The sequence below is a fragment of the Gobio gobio genome, assembly GCF_949357685.1.
Source record: "Gobio gobio genome assembly, chromosome: 12".
Taxonomy (NCBI): Eukaryota; Metazoa; Chordata; class Actinopteri; order Cypriniformes; family Gobionidae; genus Gobio; species Gobio gobio.
Genome location: NC_137105.1, coordinates 7,274,908 through 7,296,215, shown reverse-complemented (window position 1 = coordinate 7,296,215; position 21,308 = coordinate 7,274,908). Strand labels below are relative to the sequence as shown.

Below are 21,308 nucleotides of genomic sequence, written 5' to 3'. Positions count from 1 at the left end.
ATATCTCAGTCTGGGGGACTGCAAGGCCACAAATAGCAAAGAAAATCCTGAAACTGATTCTGGTTTTTTTGGTCACTGAAAAAAGCAGCAGCCTGACCTTCAAAAAATGCTAATCATCAAAATCAGGAGGTCAAACGAAATATTACGTGAGCTGTTTTATTTTATGTGAGGTTTTTATGCGAGTAATTCATTGTACAGCTTTCTGTGATTAATTCCAATTTTGTTTTATTTAATATCAGGCACTGATGTTGGACAAGAAGGCCTGGCTCGCAGTCTCTGCTCAAATTCATCCCAAAGCTGTTCTATCGGGTTGAGGTCAGGACTCTGTGCAGGTCAGTCCAGTGCCTCCACACCAAACTCACTCATCCATGTCTTTATGGACCGACGCTTTGTGCACTGGTGCGCAGTCATGTTGGAACAGGAAGGGGCCATCCCCAAACAATTCCCACAAAGTTGGGAGCATGAAATTGTCCAAAATGTCTTGGTATGCTGAAAAATTAAGAGTTTCTTTCACTGGAACTAAGGGGCTAAGCCCAACCCTTGAAAAACAACCCCACACTATAATCCCCCTCCAACAAACTTTTTTGCCAGACAGAGAAGCGTGATTGGTCACTCCAGAGAACACGTCTCCACTGCTCTAGTGCAGTGTTAATTTCGTTGACGAATAATTTTCGTCAATTACCTTTTTTCACTGACGAAAACGAGACGATAAGTAAATAAAAACTAGTGTTGGATGACAAAAACTATGACGAAAATCAACAGTCATTTTCGTCAACAAAATAAAACGAGACGAAAATGTTAGGGAGGGACGATTAGGGAAGAGATCCAGTCAGAACTGATGTCCTGTGTAACAGATGCGCATATTTGATTTGAACGTGCTGATCTAACCGCTGGAGAACACGGTTGCGCGCTCTACACTACAGGCTCACTCACGCATCCCCAATTCAGCGCTCCAGAGCGGCTCACAATCAATGAATAGCGCACATTTATGCCAGGCAATTGTTTATGAACTAATGCTGATGAATAATGACAATGTTTACGTACGATGTTTATATAGTAATATGTTTTAGACGGTTGTAACAAAGCATTTTTTATGTCATCTGAACTTGAATGAGCAGCTGCAACAGAGGCGCAGACATTTCAAAATAAGAGTCCCGGTGTATTTCGAGTTTTCGAGTTATTGTTTATAATTACAAGTCACGCATTATATATTTGGTTACATAATAAACTGTATTTAATTTCATTCCCATTTAGTTCATAGTCAGGAGGAAAGACCAGTATTTGACACACATTCAATAAAGTATCAGGGTTATAATAGTTCACTAAAACCATTTAAAAATTCTTCATTACTTGAAATTAAATAAATGTTAACTGAAATTAAAATAAATAAATAAACAAACTTATTTGAAGCTTTAGCGTATAACCTGATATGGCCTACTGACTAAAACAGAAATACAAAGTTATAAAAACTATATAGCTGTTTTTATAAAACAAACAAAAAAGTGAATTGAGCTCTCCTTTGTGTATTTTTAATGTCAAAAACAAAATGATGTCAAAATGTCAGTTCAAGTGACAGTCGGTTATGTAAGGCTTAAATGCTTAATGTATTACAATTTAACTAAACTAATTAGATTTCAGGACACTAAATACTGTAGTTTTAGTATACTAAAATCTTATGATATTTAGTTGACTAAAACTAGACTAAAACTAAAAACAATTCAGGTGACTAAAATATGACTAAAACTAAATGGCATTTTAGTCAAAAGACTATGACTAAAACTAAATCAAAATTTGCTGTCAAAATTAACACTGCTCTAGTGTCCAGTGGCGGCGTGCTTTACCCCACTGCATCCGACGCTTTGCATTGCACTTGGTGATGTAAGGCTTGGATGCATCTGCTCGGCCATGGAAACTCTTCCATGAAGCTCTCTACTCACTGTTCTTGAGCTAATCTGAAGGCCACATGAAGTTTGTAGGTCTGTAGCTATTAGCTGCAGAAAGTTGGCGACTTCTGTTCACCGCCTCAGCAAGCGCTGACCCCGCTCTGTGATTTTACTTCGTGGCTGAGTTGCTGTTGTTCCCAATCGCTTCCACTTTGTTATAATACCACCTAACAGTTGACCGTGGAATATTTAGTAGTGAGGACATATCTTGAATGGACTTATTGCACAGGTGGTAACCTATCACGGTACCACGCTTGAGTTCACTGAGCTCCTGAGAGCGACCCATTCTTTCACAAATGTTTGTAGAAGCGTCTGCATGCCTAGCTGTGAAAAACCAATGAAAAACCTTTATTTTTAAGAGTGATGGATCAAGACATTCACCTCATACTCCTGTTCTATCTCTGAGGATCTCGCCATCACTTTGTTACCGCAGGCGACAGGCGGCGGCTCAGGCGTCGTGGCAACCGTTGGGGAGGCGGGGTCAGTGTGCTGCTGCTGAGGTGTGGGTGTGGATGGGAGGTTAATGGCTGGCTCCTCCTCCTCCTTCTGAGAACTCACTGCTGATTGGTTGTCCATTGTGTCACTCATGGTAGTCCTCAGGGGGGCCTTCTCCTTAAAGAAACGAAAACAACAAACACATGAGGTCAAAACAAGGTGAAATACAGACACAAACGCACAAGGATTTTTACTCGTATTGCTTGCAAATCAAAAGCAGACACGTTTTATGTAAACTTCTTTTGCCAGCAAGACAACAGACTAGATTGTGTGTGTGTGTGTTTAGGTAAATATTGATTTGAAATCACCGTGGAAATGTAGCCTACAGGTTTTTACTGTCATGTGAGGACAAACGCTCAGCTAACAGGAGACAGGATGTCTCTGTGTGTGTGTTAGACTTCTGTATCCTCCAGAATTACTGGCATCCTGGAAATAAATGCTTGTTTACATGGATCCAACAGTTCAGACTGTTCATAGAACTGCTTCATTCATCCTTCCGTTTACATGCATGAGGATTCTGAGTGAATATGCATCTTTATCATCTTTGTTTCTATGGTCTTTTATTGCAAAAACACTACCATTCAAAAGTGTGCGGTCAGTAAAATGTCATCTTTTTTAAAGTAGTCTTCTGCTCACCAAGGCTGCATGATTAAAAATACAGAAAAACAGTAATATTGTGAAATATTGAAAGAATGGTTTTCTATTTGAATATATTTTAAACTGTAATTTATTCCTGTGATCAAAGCTGAATTTTCAGTCTTCAGAGTCACATGATCCTTCAGAAATCATTCCAATTTGAGGATTTGCTGCTCAAGAAACATTTATGATTTTTTTCAATGTTGAAAAAAGTTATGCTGCGCAATATTTTTTAATTGGAAACTGATGAATTTGTTTCAGGATTCTTTAAATCTTAACTTTAAAGAAAGTTATTTGGAACAGCGATCTTTTGTAGCACAGTAAATGTCTTTACAGTCACTTTTGATCAATTTAAAGTCCCCATGAATTCAAAAGTTTTTTGGCTTTTGTTATCTATAAGCTATTGTGCTTCAAAACAAAGTTACAAGCATTCAAAACTTATCCACTTTCATCCACTTGTTTGCTCATTTACTAATTTCTACATGGTGAATGGCACACAGTGCACTATATAGGGAATAGGGAACGATTCAGACAGTGCAAATGTTTTCCATTGGGGCGAATGATGTCTGGTTTTATGTAAACCGCCATAGCCAGAGACACGATAGCACAGAACGGATCACATGTGCAATTCGGCGCAGACCAGAAAATGTATTGGAATGCTGTTTCATGCATACTGAGCTTTTTACACTGTTAAAGACTTGGATTCCCATCCAACACATGGACAAAGTTTTAAAAAAAAAGTTGGACATTTGATGGAGTTTATCTTGACAAAAATACTCCTTCCGGTTTCTCACAAGTCTCTGAAAGTTTTTTTTTATGGGTATGGGTATATGTGACGTCAGATGGGGCGGAATGTCCTTGTACGGGCTCTTCTCCCGGAAGGGAGCGCGCGCGACTAGAGCGAGAGAGCAAACGCTTTAGGCAAGCCGGCTGCGCCGCAGTCACAGGACTTCACGAAATCAACAATGACACCAAAGATGTGTGTTTTTGGTTGTCATGGCAAGACAATCATGTTTTTCTGGAGCAGCAATGGAGTTGTGCAAGTGTTTGTTTGTTCCCTGAATTTCGGCGATGATGGTTTATAAACAAGGCCCAGTTCAACTCCGGATTTGTAGCTCATCTAATGCTGAAAGATGGAGCAGTCCCAGCGATTAAGGTTCACGGTCTTGTGTTGGTAGCAGGCGGTGAGTAAAAATGCTTCAAATGTCTATCTGTTGTTATCTATCGATTTCATTGTTTTTCTATGTAAACATGCATAGCTCAACGCAATAGCTACGTGCGCTCGTCATTCTTTAGCTCCGCCCGAACGATAAACATCCAGCCGCTCGGCTTTTTTCGGAAAGACTCGGTACAGCGTATCTTTCTTTTATAAATATAATAAAACTAAAGACTTTTCAGAGATATGAAAGATTAAATACTATTCTATAGGTACTCAAGATTTACATGAGATTGAATGAAAATGAGTTTTTCACCCTCCCCTTTAAACTGTGATATAAACTAAACGCTATTGGCTATTTAAAAAAAGGGGAGGAGCTGTTCGATATGTCCCACCCTGTCTTCCTGTTTCAGAGGAAATTACGCCAACGCATTGAATAATGCTGCACGTTCAAAGGCACTTCAATGGGCCTTTAATGCGTCCTTGCTGAATCTTACTTACCCCAAAATTTTCAATGGAAATAATAGACATACACCAATGTCTAGTCAAGAATCATTTTGTGCAGATTTGAAGAAACGCTGTGGGTTTAGCAGGAGGCAGACGGATCTAATCTACGTATCTGAGGATGTCAACAAGACTGCCATGACTTCGACAACAACATTACAGATCCAGCACCACTGACTCATTACAAATGAGGTCTCTTTAATATTTCAATCGTTTCCCCTAGCCATTGTTTTCAAATGTTAAAATGCTTTCTCATATCCCAGCTAACTAACTTTAAGTAAACCATTTACACTCACCTAAAGGATTATTAGGAACACCTGTTCAATTTCTCATTAATGCAATTATCTAATCAACCAATCACATGGCAGTTGCTTCAATGCATTTAGGGGTGTGGTCCTGGTCAAGACAATCTCCTGAACTCCAAACTGAATGTCAGAATGGGAAAGACAGGTGATTTTAAGCAATTTTGAGAGTGGCATGGTTATTGGTGCCAGACGGGCCGTTCTGAGTATTTCACAATCTGCTCAGTTACTGGGATTTTCACGCACAACCATTTCTAGGGTTTACAAAGAATGGTGTGAAAAGGGAAAAACATCCAGAATGCGGCAGTCCTGTGGGCGAAAATGCCTTGTTGATGCTAGAGGTCAGAGGAGAATGGGCCGACTGATTCAAGCTGATAGAAGAGCAACTTTGACTGAAATAACCACTCGTTACAACCGAGGTATGCAGCAAAGCATTTGTGAAGCCACAACACGCACAACCTTGAGCGGATGGGCTACAACAGCAGAAGACCCCACCGGGTTCCACTCATCTCCACTACAAATAGGAAAAAGAGGCTACAATTTGCACGAGCTCACCAAATTTGGACAGTTGAAAAATGTTGTCTGGTCTGATGAGTCTCGATTTCTGTTGAGACATTCAGATGGTAGAGTCAGAATTTGGCGTAAACAGAATGAGAACATGGATCCATCATACCTTGTTACCACTGTGCAGGCTGGTGGTGGTGGTGTAATGGTGTGGGGGATGTTTTCTTGGCACACTTTAGGCCCCTTAGTGCCAATTGGGCATCGTTTAAATGCCATGGCCTACCTGAGCATTGTTTCTGACCATGTCCATCCCTTTATGACCACCATGTACCCATCCTCTGATGGCCACTTCCAGTAGGATAATGCACCATGTCACAAAGCTCGAATCATTTCAAATTGGTTTCTTGAACATGACAATGAGTTCACTGTACTAAAATGGCCCCCACAGTAATCCTTTAGGTGAGTGTATATGTACATTTCCATGAAAAGTCTATTCAAAACATTGCTCTGTCCGTTTGAGGGTCCTGACATCCCCCAAAACCTCTACTTACACATGATGCTCCAGAGCTTTTCGCAGTTTCGTTCTCGATGCATAGGCTTCTTTTGTAACTACTGTATGTGAGAGTGAAACTTTGATTCCTTTGAGCAGCTGTTGGTTCCTCTTGTGTGACCTTTTGCAGGAAGGTCATAAGCGCCTCATTTGACCTTTAACCCTGCTTAACTGCCAACCACAGAGCAGCTAATCACACGGAAACACAGAGACACTAAAACACAGAAAGACAGGCCTGTTTGACGGGTCAATGGAGACACATAAACTCCAAACAAAGTGCTCAAAAGTCCTACACAGTTTTTTTCCACGTGAGGGATGGAAGCAGAATATGGACCTGGTATGAACATCCATCTCAGGTGCTCAGCGCAAAATAAAGGTTTAAACATGATGCATGTAGTTAGGCGATCTGATCAGATGAATTATTAATCGTCGCATATGCAAATGTGTGTCATGTTATTGTCATCTGATTACAGAATTATAATTAAAGTGCTGCTGATTGCAGAATTATAATTAGCTTTACAAATTCAAGTTCAAGAACATGAACACACACACACACACACACACACACACACACACACACACACACACACACACACACACACACACACACACACACACACACACACACACACACACACACACACACACACACACACACACACACACACACACAAGCTTAAACCCTAGTGAGCGGCCTTGCAGTTTTTGGAAAGAAATGAATACTTTCATTCAGCAAGAATGCATTAAATTGAACACAAATGACAATGACATTTATAATGTTGAAAAAGATTGAAAGGTTGAAAAAAAATGGTTTTCTCAAAAATATTAAGCAGCATATCTTCAATATTTAAAAAAATTTTTGACGTTAGGACATCATTATGATACACAAACACACAAATATCGGGTAAAATAACCTATTTGCTTTTTCAATCAGAGCAGTGCATTCTGGGATAGCATCATTCGTGATAAATACATGCGATGCTGCCTTAGAATTTGGCCAAAATTTCAGAAGGCAGCGTAAGGTTGCCGCCTACCTTATGGAGCAGCCTTCATTCGAATCGAACGCACATGACGCCTTACAATACTGCCTAAATAGGCAGCTCACTAGGTTTTGGAAGAGAGCTACTATCTGAGGCAGATTGTCTATCCTCTTCCAGTCGTGTCTCCATGACGTTATAGTGGTTGTGTTGGTGGTTACCCAGCAGTCCCTGGCAAACGGCCCAGTGCACCCTGGGAAATGCGGTTTTAACAGATTACCTAATTTCCTGCTGCAGCCCACAGTACGCAAGCTTCCTAAAAAACTTCAATGGAACTCTATAAATGGCTTTCTGTGCGCCTATGAGTAGAAATCTTCTCATGAAAAGTGTGTGAAAGTCTCCCACAATGACCTGAACACGCCCCCTGACCCCTCGGACTCTGTGACGACCCTTGGCTTTACGACAAGTTTCAAGGGCTGAGAGCTTTATGATCGTGACCCAGGCGTGGACAATCTCTGACCCCAACCTCACCGTGACCCTAAAATCTCCCATGCTCATTTCAATACAAATGTCACTCCAATTGGTAAAGCATTTAGACACTTTATCAAACACAGTTTGGGGGAGGTGATATTTTTTAATGTTTTAAAAAGAACCAAGACTGCATTTATTTGATCAAAAATACAAGAAAATATTTGTGAATTTAAAATAACTGTTTTATATTTATTAAGAGATGTAGGCTACTGAAGGCTACAGTCAGCGACATTCTGTTCTTGCATGGATGTTAATTTTTTTTTTTTTATTTAGCAGGATTGCTAGTAAAGTATTTAATTTAGCCTATTTTTCTACATTTTGTACTGTGTTGATAGTTATCAAATAACAAATACAATTCTTGTATAGCCAACATTTTATATTTGTTATCCTCAATCACTCTCTCTTTCTTCAGGGGAAATTTAAATGTAGCGGGATTGGTGGGGTTAATATATGATTGTTTTGGCACAGCCCTAAAATATACTGAACAAATATTGCACAGCGTCTTAAGAGATGGGACGAAATACGTTTCCAGCGACAACTAATTCAAAGTCAATCAGAATTTTTTTTTATGTTTAACACTTTCCCCGCCATTGGCAGAATTTTCCGTCATTGGCCCTGTCCCAAATGGAACCCTAAGCCCTTGCAATCTTCCTCCGAGTCAACACATTCGTGATGTAATGCCGCTTTGACTGTTGGGAAGAAGTCTGCTGTGCAGCTCGCTTCAGTGTGGACTCAGCAAAAGTGTGCATCAAGGGCGCATACTGGCTGCGAGCACCCTTCTGAAACCTGAAATGACAAATGGTACACCCTATGGTACTGCGCACGCGGAAGTGTAAGTACACAAGTCTGTAAGTGTATATGAAGTGTGCCATTTGGGACAGGCCATTTATGAGACAACGCTTCCCAGCCATTGACGGAATTCCGTGGAATTTCGGCTTTCCGTGTTTTCAATGTTATAGGGGGCGCTATAAAGCATCTACTGAAAGAGTACAGAATCTCCTGATTAAAACACAGGAGAAGAAGAAGCACAAACAAGCAATGGCATATGTAATAATATGCATATGTAAGATAATGCGATCATCAACATTAAACAGCATATAAATCAAAACTGCCTAATGTTACTGAATGAAATGTGGACTTAGGACGAGCTATAGGACTGTGAAGCTTTAGGGGAGTTGATGGACACAATCTACTCCATCTGTGTTTTGATCACCGTTCTGAATCTGATCTTGATGTTGTCTTTGACAAAAACAAGGTTTTCTCAGCTTTTTGCTCAAAATGTTGCTTTTTTAAAATCAAATTTTCTGCATGAAGCGAGAATTGAAAAAAAAAGATTTTTGTTTAAAAGCAGAGGCTCTGTGCTTTCTCTTGATATATTGCATGATCAAATATTCATAAAACAAAATATTCTAGGGGCCATGAACCTTTTGGGAAAATTATCAAAAATGCTGGAGCTGGCTGGCAAGTTTTTCCAAAAATGCTGGCGAGGAAAGAGTTAAAGGGTTAGTTCACCCAAAAAATTCTGTCATTAATTGCTCACCCTCATGTCGTTCCAAACCCGTAAGACCTTCGTTCATCCTTGGAAAAACAAATTAAGATATTTTTGATGAAATTCGAGAGCTCTCTGACCCCTCCATAGACAGCAATCTACGCAGTTTACGTTGGTCAGCTCCTGCGTCAGCATCACACGCATGTGTCGTGGTCAGTGTTGTGCAAGTTACTTCCAAACTGTAATACATTATTGATTACTAGTTACTGTTATTTAAAAGTAATTCTTTACCGTACAATATTACTGTCTCAGAATTGAAATGCGTTACATTACTCCTGTATTACTTTTGAGTTACTTTCACCAACGTAAGTAGAACTTAACATTCAAAAATGACAAAACGTACTACAGAGCATTTAACATCCAGTAGAAGGCGATATGATGTAGCATAATGACTGTGGGCTAACCAGGCTACTAACAATAAAGCATATAATTGGCAAAGTGAAGGCTCAAGACAATACAAGTATGACTTGCAAGGTCATGTCAACCTTAGATGACAAGTAAGGTTGCATTTGACTATTACGATCTTCTTGTCCTTATCTCTGACAAACTCGAAGTAATGCGCACACGCCAATCTCGCGAATGTACAGTCTTCTTCTGCCATCTTCACCCATTAGCCGCTTTTCCACTGGCCAGCGCGAGCACAGAGTCCGAAATCATGCCTAGTAGCACTCCTGTAAAACACGCCTTCACTGGACTAATGTCACACAATACAAAGGTACACCAGCAAGAGGGAGATTGATGAAATAAATCCCTATACAAATATATCAGAAGCTGTCATTTAGTCTTTATTTACAAACTTGGACATTTTGATTGTCCAATTGATTAATAATGCCTTAAGGCCAATTTATACTTCTGCGTCGAGTGTACCCGTAGGCTGTGTGATGCACGCGTACCCTACGACGTACCCTGACACACACCTCTCCAAAAATGTAACAACGCGTCAATTCTACGCGTACAGTGTATGTGTGTGTCCAGAAATGGGTCATCCTAACATCTGCTATATAACACAATATTTTGTAGTGCAGAGATTCAGAGATCTGCTGAGTATAGTTTATTTATTTTCTCATTGAAACCAAATATGTTAATCAGTGATAACGGTATATATCAAGAACTGGGACACATTAGGGTGCATTTCGTTTTGTGATTTCAAAGGAATGAAAAGTCTCTGCAACAGCAATCGATTGAAGCGCTCGTCTGCACGAGCCACCAGCGCCACTGCATGATTTCAAAAACGCATTCCAGCGTCAGATCGCCTCTTATGTAACTCTACTAATCAACTAGATATGCTTAATTTGTATTACATACAACAACGCTATCTGACGCCATGACGGCTGCTTATACTCGTACAATGTCAACAAGCCGCTTCTTCTTCGGCTTTTGCCTTGATACTGTGGGTTACCATCAACATGCCCGTGGACACTGAATCTAGCGGTCTGCATGTGGAATTGCAAATAGATGCGGGCAACAACGCAGAAGTATAAATGAAAACCAACGAGTAACTTGCGCCGTAGAGGATACGCCGTAGGTCCGACGCAGAAGTATAAATCAGCCTTTACACTACTGCGTTACAGCAAAAAGTAATACGTTACTGTAATGCATTACTTTTTTAGCGCGTTAATCCCAACACTGGTCGTGGTGCTCAGGTGAACAGCATTGGCCAATGGTAAGCCGGCGTTCTGCCGTAGCTCGGAAGCGCTGTACTGTATTTACTACGTCAACAGTGTAGGAGACTGACACAGACGTGAAGAAATTGTTGAATAAAGTCGTTCTTTTTGTTTGTTTTTTTGCGCACAAAAAGTATTCTCGTCAATTCAAATTGAACCACTGGAGTCACATGGACTATTTTAACAATGTCTTTACTACATTTCTGGACCTTGAAAGTGGTAATTAAATTGTTGTCTATGGAGGGGTCAGAGAGCTCTCGGATTTCATCAAAATATCTTCATTTGTGTTTCGAAGATGAACGAAGGTCTTACGGGTAATGACAGAATTTTCCTTTTTGGGTACACTAACTCTTTAATATACAGCTAATTTATTTTTTAAATACATTTTTATGATTTAATTGTTAGCTTTTCATCAAATCAACAACCTCCTGCATTTCCCTCAGTTTGAGGAACCCTGCTTTATCGCATAATGGTGTAAGAATTTAGTCAAATTCCTCACACACAAACACTGAAAATGGAAAACTTGAATGGCATTGATGGTCAATGCCATTCAAGTTTTCCATTTTCAGTGTTTATGTGTGAATAAATGCATCAGTCTGTGATTCAAACACGAAGAGTAAAAAAAAGAAACTGTAAAAAAAAAACATCCAGCATAGACATATCCATATTTTACTCAATGTTCACAAAAGCATAATACTAGTACCATTTCTTAAGTATGCAGTGTGCATACTGTGCACAGTATGCAATCTTTTACATGGGATACACAAATGACCTACTACATTTGCCAAAGTATGCATACTACACTATATCCCACAATGAACTGCTTTTGACTTGGCATTCCTTTTCTTGACTGAACTGAAACTTAACTGTTATTTTTAAAATCTTTGACTGTCAAAACGTAAGACTTTATAAAACAAAATTACATTAAAATGCAAAATAACTATACATTTCCATGCACAAAAATATGAGGTCATTATTTAACATACTACAGCTTAAAATGTTTATCATTGCTAATGCATAATGTTGCACTTTCTATTTTTTTTAAACTAATTTGCTGAATATAGTATATAGTGCACAGTATGCACGGCAGTAAGCAGGCATGTCTTCATAAAGCTACAGAGCTACAGTTCTTGTGTTTGGTTTAAAGCGACACACACACACACACACACACACACACACACACACACACACACACACACACACACACACACACACACACACACACACTTACACAAACAGCCAAGTCAGCATTTTCTACCTTCATGCTCTGCTAAACACACACACACACACACACACACACACACACACACACACACACACACACACACATCAGTAAATGTGTCTTTTCCACACAGTGCACACGTACCCACACATGCTGCTGTGTCTGATCGCCAGTCCCTCTCAGGTAGCTGTGTGTGTGTGTGCATGTGTGTACCCAGGCAAAAAGACACTTTTAAAACAGAAAAGGGGGGAGGCACACGCACAATGTCTTTGTTTGGGAATCGTGGGTCACGTGACTTCATGCTGATTGGTCACAGAGGGTTTGCAAATACCGGCCAGGAGGGCGTCCGCTAAAAAAACCTGAACGAGAGCGGAGCGCACACCAGAGAAAAGAGAGTGTGTTTGTGCAGGTTTAGATTTGTTCATGTGGGATTCCTTTGCTGCAAAGAGGTTTACTAAACGTTTTGACTGTCATTGGTACTGAGAAAGACAGGAAGGTTCAATTAAGCCACGATTTATGAACCTTGAATGAATGAAAGAGACACACAGACACACACACACACACACACACAAGTCTTTGTGGAGACTCTCCATAGACGTAATGATTTTTATACTGTTCAAACTGTATATTCTCTCCTCTTACACTAACCCTACCCATCACACAAAACTTTCTGCCTTTTTACATTTTCAAAAAACATTATGATTTATAAGCTTGTCCCCATAATGTAGGGCTTACCAGGCCACACACACACACACAACAGAGAAAGGAAACTCTTTAAGAAAACATAAATGAAAAACACTATTGCAAATAATTGCATTATTTTTATAGTGTCTACATAAACTAAACCGCTTCACACACCATGTGCGATTCTCTCAAACACACACACATGTTTGTAATCAGGTCTTGGTGAAGCGGCGTAGCAGCGCTGCGCCAGAGTTTGATGAGATCCAGAGGCTGCAGTGGGCGGAGTCTCCACGGCCCGAGAGAAACAGCCCTCGCTGGGTGAGCCGAGGACACAGCAGCCCCTGAAAACCCCACGGCCCCGGATAAACACATACTTTAATACTTCATGACACAAAACACTCATTCAGACGACTTTTATTATCTAGTTACTAGGTTTTGTTTTGAGCATTATAACTAGCATTACCCATTACCTGGTAGGCATTACAGAGCTAAGAGCACTATGCTCTAATTGGTATTTGAAAGCATGATTAAATTAGCCGAGATATTTCACACAAGGGTGTTCATTTATGATTCAGAGTAAATCGGAGGAGCTTTCTGTGGAGTGAAATCCCGAAAACAAAAACTTAGGGGGCAGAATTATTATCATATAGATGGTTGTAACATACTATAAGACTGGTTTCAGTCTTACGGCATACTAATAAAGGCCCACCCAGAGTCCGTTTGATGCACACTGAACACAAAAATCTGATGGGCTGGGTTTCAAGGTGCACCGGTTTTTATCAATCTGACAGGAGACAAAGCTGTGTTTGTTTACAAAGTTAAGATACAACGAGCGATTTGAGGAAGAACTAATCGCCTGATTTGCCAAAGTTCTCCAGGTTTATTTCTCGGAGGCACTTAGTAGTATTTATTTGCTAAAAAATGCAGTGAAATAAACAGCAATTTTGTGAAATATTATTACCAATTAGAATACCTGTTTTCTATTTGCATATATGATAACATTTAATTTATTCATGTGATCAAAGCTGAATTTTCAGCATCATTACTCCAGTCTTCAGTGTCACATGATCCTTTAGAATTAACATTCGTGCTGCTTAATATTTTCATGGAAAAGGAGATAAATTTATTCAGGATTGTTTAAAAGAACAGCATTTATTCTGAAATAGAAATCTGTTGTAACACTGTAAACGTCTTATCTGTCCCTTTTGATCAATGTAGTGCATTCTTGCACAATGAAAACATTTCTTTAAAAGGATAAAATCTTACTGACCCCAAACTTTTGAACGGTAGTGTAAAAAAAAGCATGACTGTTTCGGTTTGTTAGTGAGATAACTGATAAATATATTTGAATATATTTGTAAATATATAAACCATTTGTGTCAGAATGCAAAAGACGATATAAAACATACTACTTACATGTTTGAGACTTATTTGAATGGGAAGTAAATGCTAAACTAAAATACATATATCAATAACACAGACACTCCAGAGCTGGTTTGAGTTCGCCCTGTTCGGCACACTTACACAGCACACACCTCTACAGGAAACAGGGCCTCACAATGTGGCCAAGCACTCTACTACTACAAACACTCACTCTCACTCTCACTCACACATACACACACGCACGCACGCACGTACTCTCTCTCACACACACACACACACACACACACAAGGCTGTGAGGCAAGTAGACAGTGTTTTAGTGAACCCAACCCAACCCAACCGACTTTCCACTGATGTTCACTTTCCGCTCACTTCACTGGACAAAACGCATGCACACACACACACACACACACACACACACACACACACACACACACACACACACACACACACACACACACACACACACACACACACACACACACACACACACACACACACACACACACACACACACACACACACACACACACACACACATACACACACAAACACAGCAGAACAGTATACATTCAACTCAAGAGTTTCGGATCTGTACCAGCCTCAACATTTTACCAAATTGTTTTCCATTCCTCATAAACACAATCATTTGTACCATTCGCCACCTTAGACTGAAGGATGTGAGTTTTCCATACATCTTGAACTCTTTCGATCGCCCCAAGGTGGCTGGATGCGGTATAGGTCATAAACCCCGCCCTCTACATGTAATCTAATGGGACGTGAGACAAACGTTTCCATTCCTCATAAACACAATCATTTGTACCATTCGCCACCTTAGACTGAAGGATGTGAGTTTTCCATACATCTTTAACTCGACTCATCTCAACCTTCAACTTTCCCTCTTGGTCTCTAAAGGAATGTTCCGTGTTCGATACAAGTTAAAGTGTTAGCTCACCCTAAAATGAAAATCAAGTAATCATTTACTCACCCTGGTGTTGTTCTAATGCCGTATGCCTTTCTTCCTTTTATGGACCACAAAAGGTATTGTATTGTATTATTCAATGAAATTCTTGACCTTGGCCATTGGTCTTCTCTGAACTGCTAAACGACATGCTCGTTCGTGAGACTCTCCATCTCGCCCAGAAAAGGCACACAGGTTGTAAGAAATCAAGATGAACAAAAACGCGACATGAAATACAACCCATGTACCTTCTTCTTTGAGGTGAATATATCCGCTATGTTCGCCGTAACAAGAAGTTTTAGCGTTCATATCTGTCAACGGTCATTCTGACTGTCATCAGACGAATGGAGTTCTGGTCCAGCTATATTTGACTCAGAAAGTACACAGATACTTTTTGGTGATTTCTAGGTGTTTTGGGGATTTCTCGCAACCTGTGTGCTTTTTCTGGGAGAGACAGAGTGAACTGAGGTGCTAATAGGCTGCAAGTATAATGCACAAAATCTTTTGACCATAACAGATTTTTTTGCCGTGCCTGTTTACATTCACTTTAGACACAACTGGTATATGATATCTGTGTTTACATTAATTACCACCCAAAATTATTGTAGGTGATCGCTTTACTATGCACATGGTAGAGCCTCTGGTTTTGAATGGCTGTGCTTATTTATATAATTCATGTCGGGTGGCCTCCTCCATGAACTGCCACCTTACCGTGGTGGAGGGGTTTGAGTACCCGAATGACCCTAGGAGCTACGTTGTCCGGGGCTATATGCCCCTGGTAGGGTCTCCCAAGGCAAACAGGTCCTAGGTGACGGGTCAGACTAAGAGCAGTTCCAAAACCCTTATGATGCCAAAAAAAAGGAGGACCGTGACGTCGCCCGGTATGGCGCAGCCGGGGCCCCACCCTGGAGCCAGGCCTGGGTTTGGGGCTCGTATGCGAGCGCCTGGTGGCCGGGCCTTCCCCCACGGGGTCCGGCCGGGCTCAGCCCAAAGGAGCGACGTGGGGACACCTTCCCGTGGGCCCACCACTCACGGGAGGGACCGTAAGGGGCCGGTGCAAAGCGTATCGGGCAGCAGTCGAAGGCGGGGGCCTAGACGACCCGATCCCTGGACACGGAAACTAGCTCTTGGGACATGGAATGTCACCTCGCTGGCGGGGAAAGAGCCTGAGATTGTGCGTGAGGTTGAGAGGTTCCGTCTAGAGATAGTCGGAATCACCTCCACGCACGGCTTGGGCTCTGGAACCACACTTCTCGAGAGGGGATGGACTCTTCACCACTCTGGAGTTGCCCATGGTGAGAGGCGGCGGGCTGGGGTGGGTTTGTTTATAGCCCCCCAGCTCTGCCGCCATGTGTTGGAGTTTACCCCGGTTAACGAGAGGGTCGTTTCCCTGCGGCTTCGGCTCGGGGATAGGTCTCTCACTGTTGTGTGTGCCTACGGGCCAAACAGCAGTGCAGAGTACCCGACCTTCTTGGTGTCCCTGGGAGGGGTGCTGGAGAGTGCTCCGACTGGGGACTCCATCGTTCTACTGGGGGACTTCAACGCACACGTGGGCAATGACAGTGAAACCTGGAGGGGTGTGATTGGGAGGAACGGCCCCCCTGATCTGAACCCGAGTGGTGTTCAGTTATTGGACTTCTGTGCTAGTTACAGTTTGTCCATATCGAACACCATGTTCAAGCATAAGGGTGTCCATCAGTGCACATGGCACCAGGACACCCTAGGTCGTAGGTCAATGATCGACTTCGTGGTCGTTTCATCTGACCTGCGGCCGTATGTCTTGGACACTCGGGTGAAGAGAGGGGCGGAGCTGTCAACTGATCACCACCTGGTGGTGAGTTGGATCCGATGGCGGGGGAGGAAGCTGGATAGACTCGGTAGACCCAAACGTACTGTGCGGGTCTGCTGGGAACGTTTGGCCGAGTCTCCTGTCAGAGAGATCTTCAACTCCTGCCTCCGGCAGAGCTTCGACCGGATCCCGAGGGAGGCTGGAGATATTGAGTCCGAATGGACCATGTTCTCCACCTCCATTGTCAAAGCGGCTGCTCGGAGCTGTGGACGCAAGGTCTCCGGTGCCTGTCGAGGCGGCAATCCCCGAACCCGGTGGTGGACACCGGAAGTAAGGGATGCCGTCAAGCTGAAGAAGGAGTCCTATCGGGCCTGGTTGGCTGGTGGGACTCCTGAGGCAGCTGACAGGTACCGGCAGGCTAAACAGACTGCAGCCAGGGTGGTTGTGGAGGCAAAAACTCGGGCCTGGGAGGAGTTCGATGAGGCCATGGAAAAGGACTATCGGCTGGCCTCGAAGAGATTCTGGCAAACCGTCCGGCGCCTCAGGAGGGGGAAGCAGTGCCCTACCAACGCTGTCTACAGTGGCGATGGGCGGCTGTTGACCTCGACTGGGGATATTGTCGGACGGTGGAAGGAATACTTCGAGGATCTCCTCAATCCCGCTGTCACGTCTTCCATTGAGGAAGCAGAGGCTGGGGGCTCAGAGGAGGACTCGTCCATCACCCGGGCTGAAGTCACCGAGGTGGTCAAGAAACTCCTCGGTGACAAGGCACCGGGGGTGGATGAGATCCGCCCTGAGTACCTCAAGTCTCTGGATGTTGTGGGGCTGTCTTGGCTGACACGCCTCTGCAACATCGCGTGGCGGTCGGGGACAGTGCCTCTGGGATGGCAGACCGGGGTGGTGGTCCCTCTTTTTAAAAAGGGGGATCGGAGGGTGTGTTCCAACTATAGGGGGATCACACTTCTCAGCCTCCCCGGGAAAGTCTATGCCAGGGTACTGGAGAGGAGAATTCGGCCGATAGTGGAACCTCGGATTCAGGAGGAACAGTGTGGTTTTCGTCCTGGTCGTGGAACACTGGACCAGCTCTATACCCTCTACAGGGTGCTGGAGGGTTCATGGGAGTTTGCCCAACCAGTCCACATTTGTTTTGTGGATTTGGAGAAGGCATTCGACTGTGTCCCTCGCGGTGTCCTGTGGAGGGTGCTGGGGGAATATGGGGTCCGGGGTCCTTTGCTGAGGGCTGTCCGGTCCCTGTATGACCGAAGCAGGAGTTTGGTCCATATTGCCGGCAGTAAGTCAGACTTGTTCCCGGTGCATGTTGGACTCCGGCAGGGCTGCCCTTTGTCGCCGGTTCTGTTCATAATCTTTATGGACAGAATTTCTAGGCGCAGCCAAGGGCTGGAGGGTGTCAGGTTTGGGGACCACACGGTTTCGTCTCTGCTCTTTGCGGATGACGTTGTCGTGTTGGCCCCTTCTAACCAGGACCTTCAGCATGCACTGGGACGGTTTGCAGCCGAGTGTGAAGCGGCTGGGATGGGGATCAGCACCTCCAAATCCGAGGCCATGGTCCTCAGTCGGAAAAGGGTGGCTTGCCCACTTCAGGTTGGTGGAGAGTTCCTGCCCCAAGTGGAGGAGTTCAAGTATCTAGGGGTCTTGTTCACGAGTGAGGGGAGGATGGAACGGGAGATTGACAGACGGATCGGTGCAGCTTCTGCAGTAATGCGGTCGATGTACCGGTCTGTCGTGGTGAAGAAAGAGCTAAGCCGTAAGGCGAAGCTCTCGATTTACCGGTCAATCTACGTTCCTACTCTCACCTATGGTCATGAGCTTTGGGTCATGACCGAAAGGACAAGATCCCGGATACAGGCGGCCGAAATGAGCTTTCTCCGCAGGGTGGCTGGGCGCTCCCTTAGAGATAGGGTGAGAAGCTCAGTCACTCGGGAGGAACTCGGAGTAGAGCCGCTGCTCCTCCACATCGAGAGGGGACAGCTGAGGTGGCTCGGGCATCTGTCCCGGATGCCTCCTGAACGCCTGCCCGGGAAGGTGTTTCGGGCATGTCCAACCGGGAGGAGGCCCCGGGGAAGACCGAGGACACGCTGGAGGGACTATGTCTCCCGGCTGGCCTTGGAACGCCTCGGTGTCCCCCCGGAAGAGCTGGAGGAAGTGTCTAGGGAGAGGGAAGTCTGGGCATCTCTGCTTAGACTGCTGCCCCCGCGACCCGGCCCCGGATAAGCGGAAGAAGATGGATGGATGGATGGATGGATGTCGGGTGGCCATGATTATTTGCCAGCATGGACAAGATAACAGCTGTCATGGATCGAACGGATATAGACCAAGTGTGCCACACAAGTCCTGAAAAGTGAAGCCAAAAGGTTTCGATCGCCCCAATGTGGCTGGATGCAGTATAGGTCATAAACCCATGTAATCCATGTAATCTAATGGGACGTGAGACAAACTAAACAATCAAATTACACTTCAAATACATTTTTTCCAAAGATGGTTTCTGTCATTTTAGGTAGATTTATCACACTGATGTAAGTTCAAGTGTTTGTTTTTTTAAATAAGTTTGGTTTTAGTTAGTTATTTGATGCTGTAAAAACGGGAGTGTGAAGTCATGATTGACAGCTGAGATTGTAGATTGACAACTGACACAGTGTCCTAACTTCACGCGACACAAAGATTCCAGCGACAAGCAACTTGTCTGTCCACACCAGACGAGACGCGACTACGAGATGCAACAAAATCAATCAAAAACCACAGCCAATCAGAACAGCACGTGGCCGGGCTCTCGCGGCAAGCGTAGTTCTTGAATGTTCTTGTTTCCATTTGTTTAATTTCAGGATCTGAGGTGAATTATCCATTGTTGCTTTAAGTACGACTATGTAACAAAGCTGGGAGCACTAAATTATAAATTATATAATTAAGTCACATTACACGCTTTTAACATTAAATAAAGTACATAAATATTACCTGAGATCATCATTGCCATGTTTTGTGTGTTGTACCAGCCGCAAAAACATGTTAAAGATACATTTTATCGCGTGTCGCGGCGTCGCGTGTAGTTAGGACACGGAGTGAGGCACCAACAGACTTTTTTCTGAGATTGGAGCTTCAACTTTATTTTCCATAACTGATTATTTCACACCGACATAATGACTTGTTCTAACTGTACTAACCGATTCTGTGGGAGTGTGGGCGGGCCCTTGACACCGCGGCTCCACTTCACGCTTGCTACTGCGCAGACACGGGATCCGAGATGTCAGCGGCATATTTGGACATTGACAGCTTTTCTATAATGGTAGAGATTAAAGGTGCGTCATCCTTCTTTTTTTTACAGTCTAGTGAACAGAAAATAACGGTAATTTTCGTTCTACATTTCTGTCTACAGCTCGTTTAGATCTAGAATTCTGAAGTGAAATAAAGTAGCGCTGTAAGATTACATTTCTTTGAATTAATTCAAATGAATTAACAAGAGAGAGAGAGAGAGAGAGAGAGTAGTGAAGCTTGTAGGTTTAATTACTGCAAAGTTAACACCTCATTGCTGAGAAATAATGTAGCTTTCAGTAGTGAAGGTGTTTTATTTATAAAACTTGCGGGGTGGCCTCATGGGATATTAAAGTGTCCATCATATGCACACTTCAGGCCATCCAGGTACCTTTTCTCCTACTCTTTTATGAGTACTTTGAATTCTGACATACTTCTTTTGTCACATACTGTTTTTCGCCTATATATAATGTACAGTAGGGAAGTATGCGATTTCAGACGCAGCCATTGTCTCTCTCACCTTCTCTTTCCTCCAGAGGGCGAGCCACTCCTCTTTCTCCCTGCGGCTGATGTGATAGGGATCTCCGGCCTGAAAGGTCTCTCTTTGTACGGGCCGTCTCCTCAGACTAATGTCCCAGCCCTGCCGGTCCCTCAGACGGCCCCCTTCGCTCTACAAGTTAAGTCAAGTCACCTTTATTTATATAGCGCTTCATACAATGCATATTGTTTTAAGGCAGCTTCACAGTAATAAACAGGAAAATAACAGAATCAATGATGCAAACTTCATCGAATTCAAATTCTTCAGTAAATCAGCTCTAAAAAAAGACAAGTGTCGTTCAGTGTTGATTCAGTTCAGTTCAATAACTGTAAAGTTTATCAATTATGAAACAAGTTCAATTCAGCTATAAGCAGCTCTACAGAAGTGAATAGTGTTGTTATTCAGTTCAGTTCAATAACAACTCTGATGTTACAAATTTCAGCAATTATGAAACAAATTTGATTCCGCTATTTAAGTCAATAGTGTCGTCATCCAGCTCAAGTCAGTTTAAGTTTTGTTCTCATCCGATAGTGTCAGCGCAGACAAATCAATAATATTAATGAATATTAACCCAAGACAAACACAACTCTCTTATACCCACGGTTTTCTGGGAATACACACTTTGTGAAAGACAGACTCGAATAGCTCCTGCTTTCAT

The 21,308-nt window shown here is 42.9% G+C and overlaps 1 protein-coding gene across 8 annotated transcripts in view; it reads right to left on the bottom strand.

Moving 5' to 3' along the window:
* Positions 1–21,308, bottom strand: part of dnmt3aa (DNA (cytosine-5-)-methyltransferase 3 alpha a) — a 69,873-nt gene that overhangs the window by 16,392 nt on the left and 32,173 nt on the right. For 3 of the 8 annotated variants that reach the window (XM_079832035.1, XM_079832029.1, XM_079832030.1), the window contains 3 exons: positions 20,633–20,782; positions 20,025–20,138; positions 2,325–2,555 (listed from right to left, as the gene is read on the bottom strand). In XM_079832035.1, coding sequence (XP_079688161.1) covers positions 2,325–2,555; positions 20,025–20,117 — 324 coding nt within the window. In that variant the 5' untranslated portion in view covers positions 20,118–20,138; positions 20,633–20,782. The remainder of the gene's footprint in view (positions 1–2,324; positions 2,556–20,024; positions 20,139–20,632; positions 20,783–21,308) is intronic. The other 5 variants (XM_079832036.1, XM_079832032.1, XM_079832031.1 and 2 more) reach the window with 2 other exon arrangements.